The sequence below is a fragment of the Hermetia illucens genome, chromosome 4 (assembly GCF_905115235.1).
Source record: "Hermetia illucens chromosome 4, iHerIll2.2.curated.20191125, whole genome shotgun sequence".
Classification (NCBI taxonomy): Eukaryota; Metazoa; Arthropoda; class Insecta; order Diptera; family Stratiomyidae; genus Hermetia; species Hermetia illucens.
In genome coordinates, this window is record NC_051852.1 from 160,607,530 (window position 1) to 160,626,885 (window position 19,356).

A 19,356-nucleotide genomic window follows, 5' to 3' on the forward strand; every position below is an offset into this window, starting at 1 on the left:
CATGAAGGAAGTGTAAGTTGTAGTCAGACGGGAAGACAGAAGATGGTAGTCTGCTCCACATTCATATAGTTCGAGATAAGAAGGATTCGTGGTATTTCACGGTACGACTAGCGCTGACCCTTAGAGTATGGGGATGGAACGACTACTTAGCCGACTGTTGCGTTTGGAAGAGGTTCTACAAGAGATAACATCTGATATTTCCTGCGAGCAGTGACCGCTATAATAACTATAGAAAATAGAAAAACATCCAACTTTTCATCTGTGCTCAAGAGGCTCAATTTGTGATGTAATGCTCACCTCACCGATGAATTTAAAAGCTCTTCGTTGGACTTTATCAAAAGCAGACAGTGCAGTTATACTTACACCCGCCCAAATGTGAGAGTTGTATTCGAGTCTAGGTCTAACGTGAGTCTTGCAGATCTGCGCTAGGTCAAATGGTGAAAAATATTTTTTGCAACGATTCAGAAACCCCAAACATTTCATCGCATTTTTCGCAATGCCTAATATGTGGTCAATCCAGCTGAGCTTACTACCTGACGCCACTTTCGGTCACGTTGCTGTCAGGACACAGGTGAGGCAGCGTCTGATGAGTTGCTTCTGCCCTAGATAAAACCGTCAGTCAAGTTTTTTTTTCCTTTTAGAGTTGATAAGTTTTTCAAAAATTTTTGACAGAAAGGAAGTTAATGCTATTGGTCGGTAGTTAGAGGGATCACAAGTCTCTTCTTTCTTCGGTATGGGCTGAACATGAGCAATTTTCCAAGCCGATGGAAAGACACCCTGAGCGTAAGACAGATGAAAAAGTTTACGCAGTGGTCTAGCCAGAGAAGAGACGCAGCTTTTTAGGACTATGGGCGAGATACCATCAGGACCGGCAGATTTGACACATCGAGCTTGGCTAGTAATTTAAAAACTTCCCTTGTGCGAAAGTGATAATGCCTCGCTGATAGTCGTTGGGCATTGATTCACTCTCCCACACATTGCGCACCAGTTAATGAACCGCTTGGTGTAGCACTAGCGTCATTCTTCCCTTAATATATTATATTCATCGTCAAACTAATCGGCACAACTTTTTTTACGACTAGGACCAAGTATGTTTGTGGCCATATCAATAATAACGTTCCTCAAGTGATTGTGAGAATCATTTATCGACACTTCATCTACAGGACCTTTATTTACTGCGGTTGTTTCGGCATCAATTCCTTCCTTATAGGTGTTATGGATGACTCGGTTATGGAGAGCTTCAGTGTTCACTTTCACCTGAACATTAGACGGTGTTCGAAGCGGTATTGTTGTTGGAACTTGGACGAGATAGTGGTCCATAGTATGCATAGTCATTCGCGATAACAGCCGGTTTAATTTTTGGCTGACTAGGACAGCTACTCTGAGCACATGATTTATTGGATGGCCACTATAATATATGCTATAGTGGCTCCTCTGCAGAAAACCGGTGCCTGTCCAACTCATCTCTTGCAACGCTGGAACAGAGTATCGACTAGCTGATTGGCAGCTCCTTTTCTGTACAAGGAGTGCACGTTTCGTGAAAAAATGCCCAACCTGGAGGACCAGTTGGTACAATTTGTTCCGTTTTTAGGCGCGGGAGACTCACTTTCATTCTTCTCACTTTTCCATTAAGAAAGAACTCCCAACGATCACCATCTCGAGGTGAAGATAGGATTTGATATAAGAGCTTTTAGTGTCGGTTCAGCAGGTGTTTTCCAGGTTTTATGCTCTATCATATGTACCAATCCACGTTTCGCTCTGGGGCATACACTATCGTTTGACCATCACCAAAACCATGTTTTTCATCACATTCCCAAGCAAGGTGTTATCAGAGCCGACTTTGGCACTTGGATAACCCTTTATCGTTACACTGTCACCGTTAGGAATCTTCCCCTTGAACTCCCATGTAATTGCTCATAGAAAACATCTTTCTACAAGGCCCACAGTGTTCTATGTTGCGAAAGTTCAGTGTTCTAATCAACAAACCTTTCTGATTTTAAATTAAACTCAAATTCTATTCGTTTTTCGAGATTTTTTATTAAATCTTAAATACATACATGCTGTTTTTCGAAATTTTTATACCAATTTATTTGTTGTACTGTCAGGGAAGGTTTCATTTCTCTTAGGACATTCCTGAAATCTTCCATGCTGATTACATCTGCTTCTAAATTCTTCGTGATCGCGTTCAAAGCCGCCTCATTGCATAAGTTATACAAGTCAGCACCAGAAAAGTTGGCTGTTTCTTGAGCAAGCTCATCGATATTCACATCAGATGAAAAAGGCATTTTCTTTCCGTAAACAGCGAGAATTTTCTGTCTTGACATCAGATCTGGAGCGGGAACATGGATGAGACGATCAAATCTTCCAGGTCGCATTAAGGCGCTGTCTAGAACATCCGGTCTGTTTGTTGCCCCTACTATAAGAATTTGACTACTGGATGATCTGTTGGCTGATTGAATTTTCATCCCGATTCCATCCATTTCAGTTAATAAAGTGGAGAGGAGACGAGTTTGTACATCACTGCCTGAGGTGCCAATTTGACGACTTCCGACAAGAGCATCTGAAACAATATTTTCACATTTTTAATATGAAAATTTAAGGATATATTTACGGACCTATTTCATCGAAAAATATCAGACACGGTGCATTTTTTCTTGCTGTATTGAATATTTTAAGGATGAATTTCTCCGCATCGCCAACATAAGGTGAATAGATTTCTGCTCCTGAGGTTGCAATGAATGTCATATTCGCTTCATTCGCCAAGCACTTAGCGATCATCGTTTTTGCACATCCTGGAGGGCCATACAGAAGAATGCCTAGAATCGTACAGTAAAATTATTTCATTTTAATTATTCGTGAAGGATTTAACCGATCAAACCTTTAGGTGGTTGCAATCCAAATCGGCGAAACGCTTCTGGGTTTTTGAAAGAAGATAAAATCGACACGGACAATGATTTTTTCAGTGATTCCATTCCACCAATATGATCAAATGTAAGATCGCTTGATATTATAGAGACATCAGTACCACGAAGGGAACTCGCCTTAACCTGAAGATAGAGGATTTTGTTAAGAAATATAACTTCCGAACAGCAGTGCCTCGGGGAATTTTTCTGTTTTTTCAAATCTTCGCTCTTATGCAATCAAAAGGCTTGAGAAAAGATCCTAATACATAGTCCACATCCAGATAGATACCGAATTAATCAATTCCCATTAAAACTTTCTCCAGCGGATTGCATTCGATTCATTTGAATGATATCCCGCTGAGCTGGAAAATCACTTGTCGAAATAGATTTAAAATGCTTCATTTACGGGCAGGAGTAGGTTTATCTGGATTAAGTAGTAAATGTTTGCTTTTAGCTTTTCATTTCAAACTTCATAAACACACCTTTTGATAAACCCCTTATTTCCAAAAATATGTGAAAATTAAAAGATAAGTCTTGATATAAACACATTTCTTTGTTTATGTGTGTTTACTCAGACCTTAAACTAAATTTGCCCAACCCTCTTTTAGTGTTAAGAAAATGGACTGTCTTGTTAGCTTTTATTATCAAAAATATTAAGTTATCAACTCGGAATGACGACAAACGAATCAAATGGACAGATATCAGTCTTCAGGGCGTAACTGTTTTGAATCGCACTGAAACTTTTCAAAAATGGGTAGGAATCGTGCATATTTGTATTAATAAATAATGTCAAGTGTAAGCAGTCAGAAAAAACTAAAACTATAACGAATGATTATGTTGAAGGCACTAAATCAAGCTTTTTAAATATCGGCAGTAGTTCAAAGTGGTTAATCAAGCGGGTGTCATTGAACAACTACTTTTTATCTACTTTCAAAAACGGTTCAGCTATTAATCAGCAAAAAGTACAAATACGAATATCAAAGATTAACTATGTTTACCATTTTAAGAGCATCGGTAAATAACTGCTTGTAGAATTGTAGAGAAGTTAAATTATTGGATACCGCTCCTCCTTTACATCTTTCTCGATTAGCAAAATTAACCAACGACACCAAATCTGCTCCTACATATCCAGGTGTCCGTGAAGCTACCCACTTAGCTAGCTCCACCTTATCTTCACTTCCTAATTCGCTTTCCTTTCGTAGAAGTAATATCAAAATCTCTTCCCTCTCTCTTTCATTCGGTGGATGGATAAAAATCTGAAAATTAACAAAAACAAGAAAATTTAACACCCAAAATCATGATTGCTATTGATGTATTACTAACTTCGTTTTTAAATCGTCCCGGCCTTCTTAATGCGGTGTTGACCAACTCCAAATTCGACGTAGTAGCCAAAATCAAAACATTTCCATTTTGTATGTGTTGCAAATCATCTACTAAAGATGTGAATTGTCCGCATATCCTTGCTGTTTGGGACTTATCATTTGATGTTTTAACATCTGCTGGACAAAGGAGATCGATATTTTCGATGAGGATAACGGTCAAGTCTGTGAAAAGAAGATGGAAAGTTTCCAATTACTTCATTGTATTCATATTAACATTAACAATTTGCTCAACTTTGTGAATTCACTTAAAGAGTGTCGCACTTTACTTCTTAAGTTCGCAATTACACCCAGACTACTCTCTCTTTTTAAGTACATGACATCCAACAAATATTTCGAATTCCATTTTCCAATCATCCATGAAAAATAATTTTATGTTCCTGGTTATCAGGAGTGATGATCGTTAGGTAAGCTTAACAGAAACCCAGGCTCACTTTTCAGCCCCATCCCAGGAAAAGCACCTCAAAGTCGGATTATCTTGATATCATAACGATAGGGTTTAATTTTAAACCCCACACATCTAGGGAATTAAGAGGGTATAGAAGACGAAGCAAGAGGTCATTTCTTTCCAATCCCGTTATATCATCAATTCGCTTCGTCGCTTCGAAAAGGTAGAAAAAATTTGCAGTAGAAAGAAGATGCTTTCTTTCTAATCCCGCTAAAAAATTCCCTGCGGTCGGTCCCTGTTAAAAAGTTACAGTACCCTCTTCTCAACGGTCCATCTTTCCAACAACCATTGCCAATTGCCTTACCAATAAGTCTATTAACGATGTAAAAATAGCATCTTTTTTAGACGCCATATTGTTTTAAGGAAGGACTTCCGCTGGAATTCTCAGAGAACCGAGAGGAATCTTTGGTTCCTCCTGCATACACTTCTATTTCCTCCGAGGGTAGAGTTCAAAGAGAGGACCTTCTTCTTCCTTCTGCAAGGCATTCTCCCTCGACGATTACCTACCTTGTCGTGGTGAGGGAGCTCAGTAAGGAAGATCCTCTAGGAAACGGGAGGTGACACCTGAAGCCAAGCGGTAATCAAAACCCCAAGCCAAGGTGTGACTACCGTGCCGAGGGCTGAATGGTCACAGGGGTTAAGATGTGGCCGTAAACGATGAACTCTGGGTACCAGGCGACCCCCAGTTTCAACTAGCCTTGTCTCGGCAAAAAGGGGCTCTGCCGAGATCGACTTACTTTCCCCGGAAAAATTGAGGCCATGGCAGCCAACTATGAAAAAACAAAAAACCAAAAACAGAAACCTATAAAGCAAACACTATTAAACTTCGATCGCGACGATCCAACCCCGAGTGAAGGGGCAACCCTGAGCTCATCGATGGAGAACCTGAGTCTAGACTCAGATTCCCCACTTATTCAAGTGGGAACCAATTCAATTGGGACCCAGTCCTTAACGGAGGAGCCGAAGCAGGTCCCTTCTGTCAGTACTCCTGACCCCAGGCTCCAATCGGCGCCACCTGCTGAAGCTAAAGTCTTGCCCATGGGTAAGCACTTGTCTACGGACAGCAAACTGCCTTCGGGCAAACAGCCTTCGGGCAAACCGCCTTCGGGCAAACCGCCTTCGGGCAAACCGCCTCCGGGCAAACCGCCTTCGGGCAAACCGCCTCCGGGCAACGCACAACCAAAGAGCTGTGCCAAGGTTGAGGGGAAAGGAGCGTTCGGGGCACCTGCGGCTAAGGGGAAACCGAAGCGGCAGCGATCCTCGGATGATCCTAACTCTTCGACACAAAAGGCAGCAAAGAGGGCGCGTCCGGCAACGGCTAGGCCTTCATTTGCAGTCAAGGCTATCGAAGCAGATGAATGGGTCCTGTATGACGACTCTAATCCATCCGGCCACGATACTGAGCAGTGCGAACAGCTTAGGAGGAAACTCCTTCTAGCTGTAAGGACTGCGTCCGCGCAAGGCATTAAGCTTTGCTTTGAGTCGGTAGGTGTATACCGTAAAATGTTACGGCTGAACTTTTCCGACGAAGACACGAACGAGTGGCCCAGGCAGTACTGCTCCTCCCTTAACGATGTGTGGGAGGGTGCGCGACTAACCTTGAAAAGGGTCTCTGAGCTTCCATCGATCAAAAAGTGCTTTCTCTGGCTTCCAGAAGAAGAGCGAAATGGCGTTGGGGTTCTGGAACAACTTGGTGTACAGAACAACCTTAACACTTCCACCTGGTTGCTGCTAGGCAGCAAAACAGGAGAGAGAACCGATAGGCCGGGAACTTTTCTCCCTATCGGCGTTCCCGAACCTGATGTTAAGAAGGTTCGGGAAAAATCGGGTTGCCGGCTCTACTATGGGCTGGGGACCGTCACGTTACAAGTGTCGGCTCCTAAAACCATTGAAGGGGACATGCAGCCCCCGGCATCTACACCTAAAACGTAGATGAGGTGCCACATTTCCCAAGTAAATTTGCAGAATTGTAAAGCGGCGACTGCACTTATCAGTCGTCGGATTAATAGCTGCAAGACATTTATACGAGTATACCTCATACAAGAACCGTGGGTTGTTTGTGGGGCAGTCAGGGGCCTAAACTTCCAACATGCTGACCTATTGTAGGCCAATGGAAGCGATCGACCCCGCACCTGCATGGTAGTCTCCAAAGACTTCCAGGCTAACCTGGTTAACGACCTATGTGATGGCGACACCACATCGGCTAAGCTAACCGTAAAAAGTCAACAGGGAGATAAAGAGATACTATGGTGCTCTGCATATTTCCCCTACGACGCAGAAGACGTTCCCAGTGGAACATTCATCAGAGCTATCCAATATGCCAAAAGTAGAGGCATGGGGGTAATAGCAGGATGTGATGTCAACGCTCACCACATATGCTGGGGAAGTTCGAACATTAATGCAAGAGGATCGAGACTACTGGAGTATCTAGTAGGAACCGATTTACAGATCTAAATGTGGGTAATGAACCCACTTTCTTCAACGTGGTCAGGCGAGAGGTCATCGACATCACGGTGGCATCTCCTGACATCGCGGCTCTGATCGGAGAGTGGAGAGTATCAAACGATATCACACTCTCGGATCACAGACGCATTGATTTCGTTATGGGCATGGATCCACCTCCACCCACTCCATTTCGGAATCCGAGGAAGACAGATTGGGTAATGTATCAAACAGAATTGAGTGCCCGAATCACGATCCCTGGGAAGCGCATCAAATCCATTACTGGAATTGAGAAGACAACCCAGATGATCACAACTAGCATGAGATAGGCTTTCGAAGAAAGCTGTCCACTCAAGATGCCAAAGAAGGGTAAGACACCATGGTGGAACTCGGATTTGGCAAAACAGAGGAGAACGACAAGGATGCTCCTCAATCGTGCTCTGAAGGGTGAATCAAGCACTAGCTGGAATCGCTATAAAGAGGCACAGAAGGCTCTAAAGAAGAGCATAAGATCGGCCAAACGATCATCTTGGAGACGCTTTTGCGAAGAGACTAACTCTCTTGAGGCAACTTCAAAGCTGAAGCGGATTCTGGTTAAAGAACATAGCCAGAAACTGGGTTATTTACGTTTACAGAATGGGAAGTACACAGAAAGCGATGAAGAAACGGCAAGTCATTTGCTTGAAGTACACTTCCCAGGCAGCATCCAAAATCTAATCTCGGGGCCAACAGGTGCATACAGCCCTCAACCGAGAGACTGGAATCTGGCATGCAAAGCTGTATCACTGAAGCGAGTGAAATGGCATTTAACTCGTTCCGTAGATACAAGTCTGCAGGTCCGGATGGCATCATCCCTGCGCTAGTAATAGAAGAAATGGATGCCATGGGTCTACATATTCGGAATATATATCGCGCATGCCTAGCACACGCTTATATTCCAATTAAATGGCGTGATGTGAAGGTGTTGTTCATTCCCAAACCAGGAAAACCCACCTACACAGACGCAAAAAGCTTTCGACCGATCAGCCTAACGTCCTTTCTGCTAAAAGGACTAGAAAGACTAGTAGATCGGTTCATAAGGGACACACACATTCCTAAGTGGCCACTTCACCATAGGCAACACGCCTACCAGAAAGGCAAATCCACGGAGACAGCACTCCATGAACTTACGGCAAAAATTGAAAAGGCGATGTCCGAAAAAGAATACGCCTTAGGCGCATTCATAGACATCGAAGGTGCCTTCAATTATGCCTCATTCGCGGCAATTTGTGATGCGGCAAGACAGCATGGAATCGAACCGCTGATAATCAGTTGGATCCTTCACATGCTAGAGTGGAGAAAAATCCACATATCGGTCGGCCAGAAGTCTATTGAAGCAGGATGTCTCAAGGGCTGCCCACAGGGAGGGGTTTTCTCTCCACTGTTATGGCTCTTGGTAATGGATACCCTGCTGTGGCTCCTAGAAGACGAAAAAGTCTTCGCGCAAGCATTTGCGGACGACCTAGCCGTAATAATTACCGGCAAGTTTGCGGACACAGTATGTGACCGCTTGAATTCAACTCTGCATGTAATCCACAGCCGGTGCCTCCGCAATGGACTCACGGTGAACGCTAGGAAGACTGGACTAGTTATGTTCACTAGGAACGTCAGGTGGGGTAGCTATACGCTACCCACCTTAGCAGGGGCGGAAATCCAGCTGGCACAAACAGTCAAGTACTTAGGAGTACATTTCGACTCCAAGTTAACGTGGAAGCATCATATCCAGGAACAATATCAGAAATCCTGCAGATTGCTCTGGTGCTGTAGAAATGCGATAGGTAAGACCTGGGGACTTTCACCTAAACGGATACACTGGATGTATACATCCATAATAAAACCCATTTTGATGTATGCATGCATCGTCTGGTGGCCAAGACTGAACTTTGCTAACAGCAGGAAGATTCAGAGACTTGGTTGCCTAAGTATTACTGGAGCAATGAGTACTACGCCGACTGCGGCACTTGAAGCTATCCTAAATTTACCCCCCATTCACTTGGAGGTGAAACGGAAAGCGGCCAACGACGCATATAGGCTCGATACCATTGGGGCGTGGAAAGGCGGCCAATCCAATGGGCATGCGTCTATCTGGAAATTCCTTGAAAGACATCCGGTAGCCCTGATGCCGACCGATCATATGGTTTCCAGATTCGTCTTTGAAAAGACATATACTGTCGTAATCACCGAAAGAGAAGAATGGTCGACAAGTGGTCATGAGTCTTTTCAGATTACAGACCTAATAATCTTCACCGACGGGTTAGTCATGGAGGATGGATCAGGTGCAGGGGTGTTCTCGGAGAATCCGATTATAGAACTGGCCCGACCTCTCGGAAAAATGACGACCATATTCCAGGCGGAGATATATGCCATTTCATTGGCAGCAGAAGAATGTCTGCGACAGAAATGGAGGGGTCGCACCATTCGAATCTGTTCCGACAGTCGGGCGGCATTATCAGCGCTAAATGGCAATAACATATCAAGCAAGTTGGTGTGGAGTTGTCATCAGGTGCTGCTGAAACTTGGCCGACTGAACGAAACATTCCTGATGTGGGTGCCGGGGCACTCTAACATCGCCGGCAATGAGGAGGCTGACAGACTAGCTCGCCGAGGGTCTGGATCCACAATGGTGGGGCCAGAACCAGCTCTTGGAATCCGACCATCTACTGTCAAGTCTACTCTGACGAGTGAAATTGCAAGGATTCACGCAACCGAGTGGAAAAATTTGGACTCTTGCCGGCAAGCGAAAATCCTTGTGAAGGAGCCTAGAGCCACTAGAGCGGCATTTTTGTTGTCTCTTAAGAAGTCAGACATGAAAACCCTAGTAGGGCTTTTGACGGGACACTGCCCCTTAAACTACCATATGGAAAAGATTGGGGTAGTGGTTTCGGCTGTGTGCAGCCAATGTGAGGAGGAGGACGGCCCTGCACTTTTTATGCAGCTGCCCGGCATCCTCAGATCTCAGATGAAGACACCTTGGCAAGGTTTTCTTCAATGAAGAATCTGCATATTCTCTGCCTCTGGAGAATGTTCTCAGATTCGCTAAAGCCTGCGAACACCGTAGACGGGAAGCCATTGAATAGGCAACTACGGGGATAGTACAATGGGCCTAATAATGGCCTGAGTGCTCGGGGCTGCGGCTCCCCCCAGTTAACTAAACTAACTAACTAACTGGCCGCCATTCAGCGTGCCTTAAGGTATCCCTCTACTTGCGGGGGCAACAACCCCGTCTGCTGAGTCAACGCCAAAATAGCCATAGTGAAACCTCCATGGGGTGGCCCCGGGAAACGTTGTATTCACTATAGTTTGCTGGCCGTGATGCAATAGGCGGATGTGAGGTCTCACACTTCAGCTAACAGCAGCAGAAATATGCTGAACCAATACCTTGATTAAAATTTGAGGGATTTGGTGTAGGTGAGTTGCGCTTGTGTTCGCACAGGGTACACATATTGTTCCTTGGGTGACTTGTTCCTTCCATTAAACGTAGAAGGGAGTTTTGACAAGGCTTGAATACTGCAAATGTGTAACCACCAATACACACACGGTGTCCAAGCATGCCAAAACGACGCTTTACCCTTGGGCGGCATAAACTTGTGGACCTTGGAGTGCGCTCCGAATCCAACAACATCCCTAAATGAATTAAACGGACCATTGAACCGGCTTAAGAGGAGTCTATAAAAACTGCATACCTCAGAGTTGAGTAATGGACCGGGCATGCTTCGGTATGTGCTCAACGATGGCGTAGGACTCAGGGTGAATGTGGTGTTAAATAAGTCAACCTGCTAGAGTAACACCTCCAGTGAGATTTTCATAAGGACGCACTCTTCGAGAAAGTTTCCATCTGGTTCGCCAGCAAAACACCGTATCTTCAGAGTAAAAATTTGGCCGAAAGACATAGTCATCCTTAAGACACGTGTAGTTTACACAAGGATCCCGCTTCGACTGTTTCATCATTTTCTTCTGTTAACCCCGTGCTAATCAAGTCCAGCAATTTACCAAATGTCCTGGAAAAAGTAAATCGTAACACTGGTTCAGTGTCCAAAATCCCGCCATCAACTAAGTTGACATTATCGCATCCTGTTGCAGAAAATGCGCTTTCTGCTGTGCTTAACAGTTTTGCCTCAAATGTTCCTCAGGCATCGTCGGTACTTCACTCATAGTCCCATGTCGCCATCTGTAATGTGTTCCTACATCAGAGTTACTTAACCTGACTCTGCATCACCAATTCAGCTACCCATACGCGAAGAGTTACCGATGACAATTTAAGGTATATCGAACGCAGACTGGGATATTTGCCGTCTGCTCTCGCACATAATAAATTGACAAAGGACAACAATATTGGGCGGTGTATATATTGTTGACCTTCATCCCTCAGTGGGATATAGGGCATCAACCACACCTATATGTCATAGTTCACGGTTCATTGAAATATGCCATACGCTTCAACTCTCTCCAGAACTCTCCAGACGCCTGCACTATTCCTCTACTCTCCTGCGCGAAGTTCCACTTCCGCCCTCCGATGACATTGCGTACGGGTGACAAACCTGCGCGCCAAACAAGATCTTCATTTGAAATAGTATCAGGCCAACGTACTTCTATAATACGACGCAGGCAGATGTTCATGACGGCTTAGAGCTTTCGAGTTACAGTGGTGCTTACTTTCCATGTGCTATTCTTATATAGTAACATAGAAAGAACACTAGCATAGAACAGTTTCAACTTGATCTGGGTGTTGAGATACTTGCATTTTGAGATTCCAGACAGGATAACGAAAGCAGATATAGCATTGTTAATGCGCCGGGCGACATTCGGTTGGATGCAACCGTGGTTTTGTTGGCATTTTCAGGGTCCAGATGGCTCAGTGGTTAGAGTGGGCTGTCGTACGGAAGGTCGCGGTTTAAATCTCACTGGTAGCAGTGGGAGTGCTGACCACATTGCTTCCTACAGGGTACGTAGTCCTGTAGGGTACGGTTATGGTCCTGAATGAAGAGCTCTAACACCCCAGATCTAATTGAATTGTCACGCCAACGAATATTATTATTGTTAATATTATCTTCAGTTCAAACATATGTCATCAGGCTGATCGAGGTGTTTGAGGAGAGATGTCATAGTCCATTAAACTCATCCACGTCCTCTGGACAAAGCATCATGAAGAACGTCACCGATAATAAGAGCAAAATGACAACCCTGACGGGCTCCAAATTGGACCTTGAAATCCTCCGAAATTTTACCTCACTCTAGCACATGCCTTTGCTGCACCATCATATGTCGCTTTGATAATAGCTATTAGTTTCTCCGAAATAGATACGCTCCTTGTTCACACTATCAATAACTTTTTCGAAATCGATGAAAAGCAGATGAAGCGAAGATCTAAACTCCGCGCACTACTTCAAAATTATCCGCAGGGTTTTGATGTGGTCAAGACCCGAAGCGGAAACAAGCCTCCTCTCTGTAGATCTGTCGAGATTGTCTTTAATGCTTTCCAGGATTTTTGTAGCTATTATCTTTGCAACAGTAGAGAGCGCACAGATACCTCTACAATTGTCACAGTCAAAACGGGTGCTCTTCTTTGGGATCTTGACCATCATCCCCTTTCTCCGCTCTCTAGGAACAGTCTCAGATTTCCAAGATACTAGTAGAATGCTACTGCAGGGGTAGCGATAAATAACTCTGCGGAGAGACCATCAAGGCCAGCGGTTTTATTCTGTTTGAGCGCATTCATGACCGAAATGATATCTCTTCTGCTTTGAGGAACAGTTCGTATCCGCATGATACGGTGGTTAGCCATTTCATCAAAAGAGGAGGAACCTCACCTCACTGCTTGCGCATCCATCCATTTTCTGCGATGCATCTAACTTCACGAGAGAAAGCTCTGTCTAGCGGAACATAAATACAAAGCGTACAACCTGGAACCACTGGCTATGTACCTAGCGATAAAACACTTTTGTCACATGGTTGGGGCAAGGGAGTTCACCTCCTTTACGGATCACAAGCCGCTAACCTTCTCCTTCCACAAAAAGAACGAATGCTCACTACTTCAATTTCGCCATCTAAATTATTATATATTGGGCAGTTTACCACCGGTATCCAGCACGTATCCGGTTGCGACAATGTTGTCGCGGACGCATTATCGCACATTGATGAGTTGCAATCAATTCTCGATTATGCAAAGCTTGCAGTATTTCAGTCCGGGGACGAAAAAATGCTACAAGGAAACGCAGGGCTTCGATTAAATCAATATCAGGTTCCTGGGGTTAGCTGCAAGCTATGGTGTAATATATCTGCCGGTACCATTCGGCCTTACATCACCCGCCCATTCCGACAAACTGTTTTCAACAGCTTACACTACTTATCCCACCCAGGAACTAACGTCACGTTAAACTGGTAACGCAGAGGTATGTTGGTTGCAATAATTGTCAGCGATCAAAACTGGCTCAACATGTAGCTGCGCCAGTCGGAACCTTTGCGCCACCATTATCTATATTTGAACACGTCCATCTGGATCTTATCATTATGCCTTATTGCGAGGGGCAACGCTACTGCCTGACCATGGTAGACCGGTTCTTACGTTGGCCAGAAATAGTATCAACCTCCAATCAAAAAGCCATCACAGTTGCCAGAGTATTCCTTGACACATGGATCTCCAGGTTCGGCTTACCAGTTACAGTTTGAATCGAGGTTCTTTCAAAACTAACGAACTACACCATACCATCCGGCAACTAATGACATAGTCGAGCGTTTTCACCGTCAGCTCAAAGCAACAATAAGGTGTCACAATAGTCGCTGGACGGAAGCATTGCCTGTCGTGTTACTAGGTGTTCCCACAGCTTCGAAGGAAAACCTCGGTGCAACTACGTGCAAAAATGGTATATGGTCATTCATAACAATTTTTCAACTTACAGTCTAACAACGAGCAGGTATATACTCTAATTTCGCCAACGAGTTCAGACAGCATTCCCAAATGTTACGTGCAGTCAATGGGAGTCAATATGACAACAAAAGACTCTTCATATTCAAAGGCCTGACAACAACAAGCCATATCTTTATTTGTAACCATGGTCCAAAGAAAATACGGCAACATCCTTACCAGGACCCATATCGGGTGGCCAGGAGAACGGATAAGTTCTTTAAAGTTGAAGTGGGCGGACGTACCATTAAAGTATCCATTGATCGACTCAAGCCTGCTTATGCAATGGCCGACGATATCGAATTGAACCCGATCTCGGACCAACAACAGGAAGCCTCAGTGGCAATGCCCACTCCCGAGGGAGACATCCGAAAAATCGTTCAAATTCCCGTTCAACAACCTGAAGTAGCAAAATCAACGAAATTTGGCCCGTTCACAGGCAGGCCTTCAATAATTTAACAATAACAGAACCACAGGTGCACAGCTGCGTCTCGACACGGCAAGCTGAACCATCGTTATTTCCTTACACTCCTTACTATTAGGTTTTTGCATATGAAATGGCGGATTTGGCAATCAAGTCAAGTTAGTTGCGATTTTGCTGCATCAAACCACCACCAGTTGGCGCTGTTGGTGTCGGATAATGAAGTATTAATCAAGGAGTCATTTCAGTTTTGACCATCGTTGTGATAACAGTGAATGAAAAGGAAAACCGGATGGAAAAAGAGCCAAAAAAGTACACTTTTTCTGTATGAGTTCAAACTCGGTCATAAAGCAGCGGATTCGAGCAGGAACATTAACAGCGCATTTAGAGCTGATACGGTAAGCGAACGAACCACATAGCGGAGGTTTGAAAAATTCCGGTTAGGCGACATAAACCTTAAAAGTGAGCCACATGGACATCCAGGACCATCCATTGATAACGACGAGCTGCGTGTGCTAGGCGAATCCGACACACGTCAGTCTGTGAGAGACATTGCAGAGAAACTGGGCGTACACTATTCGACAGTTTCCTGGCTCTTGCAACAACTTGGAAAGGTGAAAAAGTTCGACAAATGGGTACCACAAGCCCTTACGGAGCAAAACATGGCGCTTCGAATGGACATTTGCAATTCTTTACTCTCCCGCCACAGAAGCAACCCCTGTTTGCGCAAAATAGAGACATGTGATGAAAAGTGGATATTATACGACAATCGTCGCTGATCAGGGCAATGGATAGATGCTGATGAGCCACCGAAGCATATGCCGAAACCGAGCCTCCATCCGAAGAAGGTAATGGTGACTGTTTGGTGGTCTACAGCTGGAGTTATCCACTATTCTTTTTTGGCACCTGGAGAAACGATAAATGCACAGAATTACTATGCCCAACTCGAGGAAATGCACCAAAAATTGAATACTCAACGGGCGAGATTGGTCAACAGAGATGGTGTAACACTCCTTTACGGCAATGCACGACCTCATGTATCCAGAACAACGGTTCAAAAGTTGAACGAATTGCAGTATGAGACTCTGCTTCATCCACCATATTCACCGGACCTTTCACCAACCCACTACCACTTTTTAAGCATTTGGATCATTTTTTGGCGGAAAAACAATTTAGGAACGAAGAGGCTGTCAAAATTGCCTTCGATGAATTTATCAACACCCGACGGTTGGACCTCTACGAAACTGGCATACAATCTCGTTGGGAGAAGTATTTTGAATCGACTGGCACCTATTTTGATCAGACAAATAAGTTTTTGTAAGCTTTACAGTCGTTTTACATTTTAGTACCAAAACAGCCATTTCATTTGCAACAACCTAATAGCAGGGGAGTACTGTAGGGGTGGCAATTACTTCCAGACACTTGTCTGGAATTAGAACTTTTAATTACCTTTCTTTTCTACGGAAGTGATATACCCCCTAAAAGTTAGCCAATTGCTAGAGAGTTAAGTAGAGCAGTCACTCGCTTTGTGAATACCACAATGAGAAGCAGGATCGATATTGGATTTAAATAAGCCAATCAAATATACAGACACGGCTTTCATTCAACTTTTGCTATCAACCTAACCTGGCAATTCCAAACAATGAATAAGATTTTTTTTTATATAAAAGCTAAATTCGGCCCTTTTCCTGGCAGAACCTGCAAGAAAAGTATGGAGAACGGAAAGTAGGGTCGCTGAAATCGCAGCCCTTCCGAAGGCGAGGAAGGTGCATTTACGGCAGTTTTTCGATAAAGAGGGAGGTTTGTTGTAGCGAGTGTGAAGCGCGAATACCACTGCATCGTGTCGCAGTAGTGCCGTTCTAAGATTTCCACCTGCAACCACCGAAAATGTAAACAAGTCGGGAAACCGGAAGCTTGACGCTTCAGGTATAAAAGGTTTTGTGTTTCCCTATGTGAGGAGCATACCGCTAAGATGACGCCGAAAATGAGGAACGACATTCAACCCTATCCCTGAAGATCCACAATCTTATTTGTATGGCTTAGAATGCTGTTAATTAGCACGAAATTGATAAGTTTGAACTGCTATAACTTTCCCATTAATAGTTGGATTTTCATGAAACTTGGCATGTGCATGTACGAGGCTGTCCTCTATGTCGGTGCAGGTGTAGGATGAAATTAAGGGGAGTTTTTTAGTAAATTTCTAAAAGTTGATATATACTATTAGTAAATTTTTTTAGCAGATACCGGAATGGAACATCTTAAGAAGATTAGATTTCACATAAGTGTTTTACACAAAATCTTAAAAAGGGCTGCAGATAAGTAGATTCTTCATAAATGCGACTTTAATATTTCACGCGAATGTCAATTATTCCGGGAAATTATAATATAACGTCAGCATCTGATTTGCATGGCTTTGGAAGCAGTCAATTCGCTCGGAATTGGTAAGTTTGAACTGCTATAACTTTGGCGTTAATTGCCAGATTTTCACGAAATTTAGCACGTATGTACGAAATATTGTTCTCTATTCTGGTACAAAATTCGCAAGTCCTAAGATACATTTAAGGGGGGTTTTTCAGTAAATTTCTAAAAAGTAGTAATATACTATTAATAAGTTTATTTGAGCAGATATCGGAATGGGACATATTTTGAGGCCTAGATTTCATCACCACCCTGATTTTTTTCGGATTTTTGGTTTGGGTAGTTTCCGAAAATGAGTCCTGTCTCACTTCAAATGCGTACATTCTGACTCCTTACTCACGCATTTTGCAATTTATGCCAAAACTAATATCAGTTTTGGAAAGTAAAAATCGAGACCTTTCATTTGATGCCCTACACAACTATATCCGGTGAAAAAAAATTTTAATCCCCCCTTTGCATGTATGAGGAGCCCCCCTTTAAACTCCACCTAAATTTATGCCACTCACTGTATGCGTGGGATTTCATAGTTCCCATCTGTCCACAAAATTTCGTTCGGATCGGTTTAGCCGTTTTGGAGAAAAATGCTGTGACAGACAGACAGACAGACATTGAATCGATTTTAATAAGGTTTTGTTTTACACAAAACCTTAAAAACGACCCGTTCGATTGCAATTATCCTAGTTTGCGGACCGTAGAAATATGTATTAAAGAAGTCGTGAAAATTTCAAAGAATTTGGTTGGATAGATTTTGAGCTATGGTGGCAGCCGATTTTCAAGATGCAATTTCGAGAAAAACGCATTTGAAAATTTAAATGTGATTATCAACAGTAAAATTTTAACTCACCATTAATCTGCTCTACCTGGTCCATAGAGAGAACCGTCCATTTCTTCAAAAAAGTCTTGTAAGGCCGATTGTTGCTCTCTGGTTCCAATTCTGGCTCTTTTAGCGAGGTCAGTCGATAATCGTTCGGACCGCCAAATTCGCGCTTCATTACGGCGGTCGACATAAACTTCACATATGTGACCAATTTGACATCCCATTGTCACTAGGATTTTGAGAATGCCATTGAATCCTTCATTGAAAATAATTACAGCCAGAAAAGTGGCTATTTCTACGACCTTGACCCCAGAATGAAGGTGTTTAGGAGCGAAAGTTCAGATCAATGCATTTAACGACTCATTGTTATTCTGGGTCTCTGCTCCTAAACATCTGTTCAAGAGATCATCTCGTGACAAATCTTCGTAGATTGGTTTGATGACTGTTTGAACTTCTTCAGTCAAAGGTGCCTTCTCGTGGTGGAAACTATCCAGTTCTCCTTTAGCTTGCGCTTTGCGCCATTTGCACGAACTGTCCTCGCCTGCTGAACAATTTTGATGCTGAGGATTTTCGTCTGTAGAACATTTATGGAAGAAAGTTGCCCAAATTTCTTGCTTCATTCTATCGAATTTGCGTGTCGACGAATAGCTAGCCCAAAAAATGTAGTGAGGTCATTAATAACCTTATCAGTAAGTTTGCCAGCCCCTTTTCCACCAATGCCTTTGTGATTCTTCTTTGAATTTCTAAGTCGCGTTCCCATTCTTTTCTCAACATGTCCTATGCATTCCTTTTTTACTACCACGTATATTTTATTATTTGCAGAAATACCGGAGAAAACTCCAGAAAAATCCAATATACAATATACAAAACTTGCCGCAATTGAAACATCCATGTTCATGCTTGCTAAAAGTTTCTTTGCTGATGTTGATGCGAAGTCCTTTTTCTTCTCTGATAAGTATCGATTCCCATGAAATACTCGATCTCCCTTCGTACGATCCATTTAAAAAAATCACTGAACACACAAACAGCACAATACTTACAACAAAATATAACTGAGTATAACTTGAAAGCCTTTCAGTGCTCAGTTTAGACTGGATTATCCTTTTTATTCCAAACAGCAAATAAGTTTAGACAATTGATTGGTTTTCCATCTTTTTATATTTGTACCTGTGTACGAATTTATAAGGCTCAAGTAAAAAACTAACAGGTAAAAAAGATTCGATGCTCTTTCTCATCGAGTACTCTAGCCGCGGCTGCAAACTCCTTACTTGTTTAACACTGTAATTTCTGAACGACTAGGAATATCGGAAAATCCCTTTGCCCACATATTCTCCACTATATATAGATACAATTCATGCATGACCCCCTTGAGGGAAAGTCGCACCGCGTCCAGTGACCAGTGACCACTATGATTCTAAGGTTCTTTTTGGTGAGGTTTAAGCAATCCTTTGTGTGCATGGGTTCGTATCCCTCAATAAGCACCCTGGACTGCTCCATCCCTAGTAGGTCCGCCCAGTATAGTTCTCTCAACCGTTCCTCTTCATTTCTTAGATTTATAGCCATGAAACCGTTTCCGATTCCACAGAAG

The 19,356-nt window shown here is 43.3% G+C and overlaps 1 protein-coding gene across 1 annotated transcript in view; it reads right to left on the bottom strand.

Moving 5' to 3' along the window:
• Positions 1-2,029: 2,029 nt before the first annotated feature.
• Positions 2,030-19,356, bottom strand: part of LOC119656018 (spermatogenesis-associated protein 5-like protein 1) — a 30,967-nt gene continuing 13,640 nt past the window's right edge. The window contains exons 2-6 of the mRNA XM_038062270.1: positions 4,227-4,447; positions 3,902-4,159; positions 2,879-3,047; positions 2,616-2,816; positions 2,030-2,560 (exon numbers count right to left, since the gene is read on the bottom strand). Coding sequence (XP_037918198.1) covers positions 2,046-2,560; positions 2,616-2,816; positions 2,879-3,047; positions 3,902-4,159; positions 4,227-4,447 — 1,364 coding nt within the window. The 3' untranslated portion in view covers positions 2,030-2,045. The remainder of the gene's footprint in view (positions 2,561-2,615; positions 2,817-2,878; positions 3,048-3,901; positions 4,160-4,226; positions 4,448-19,356) is intronic.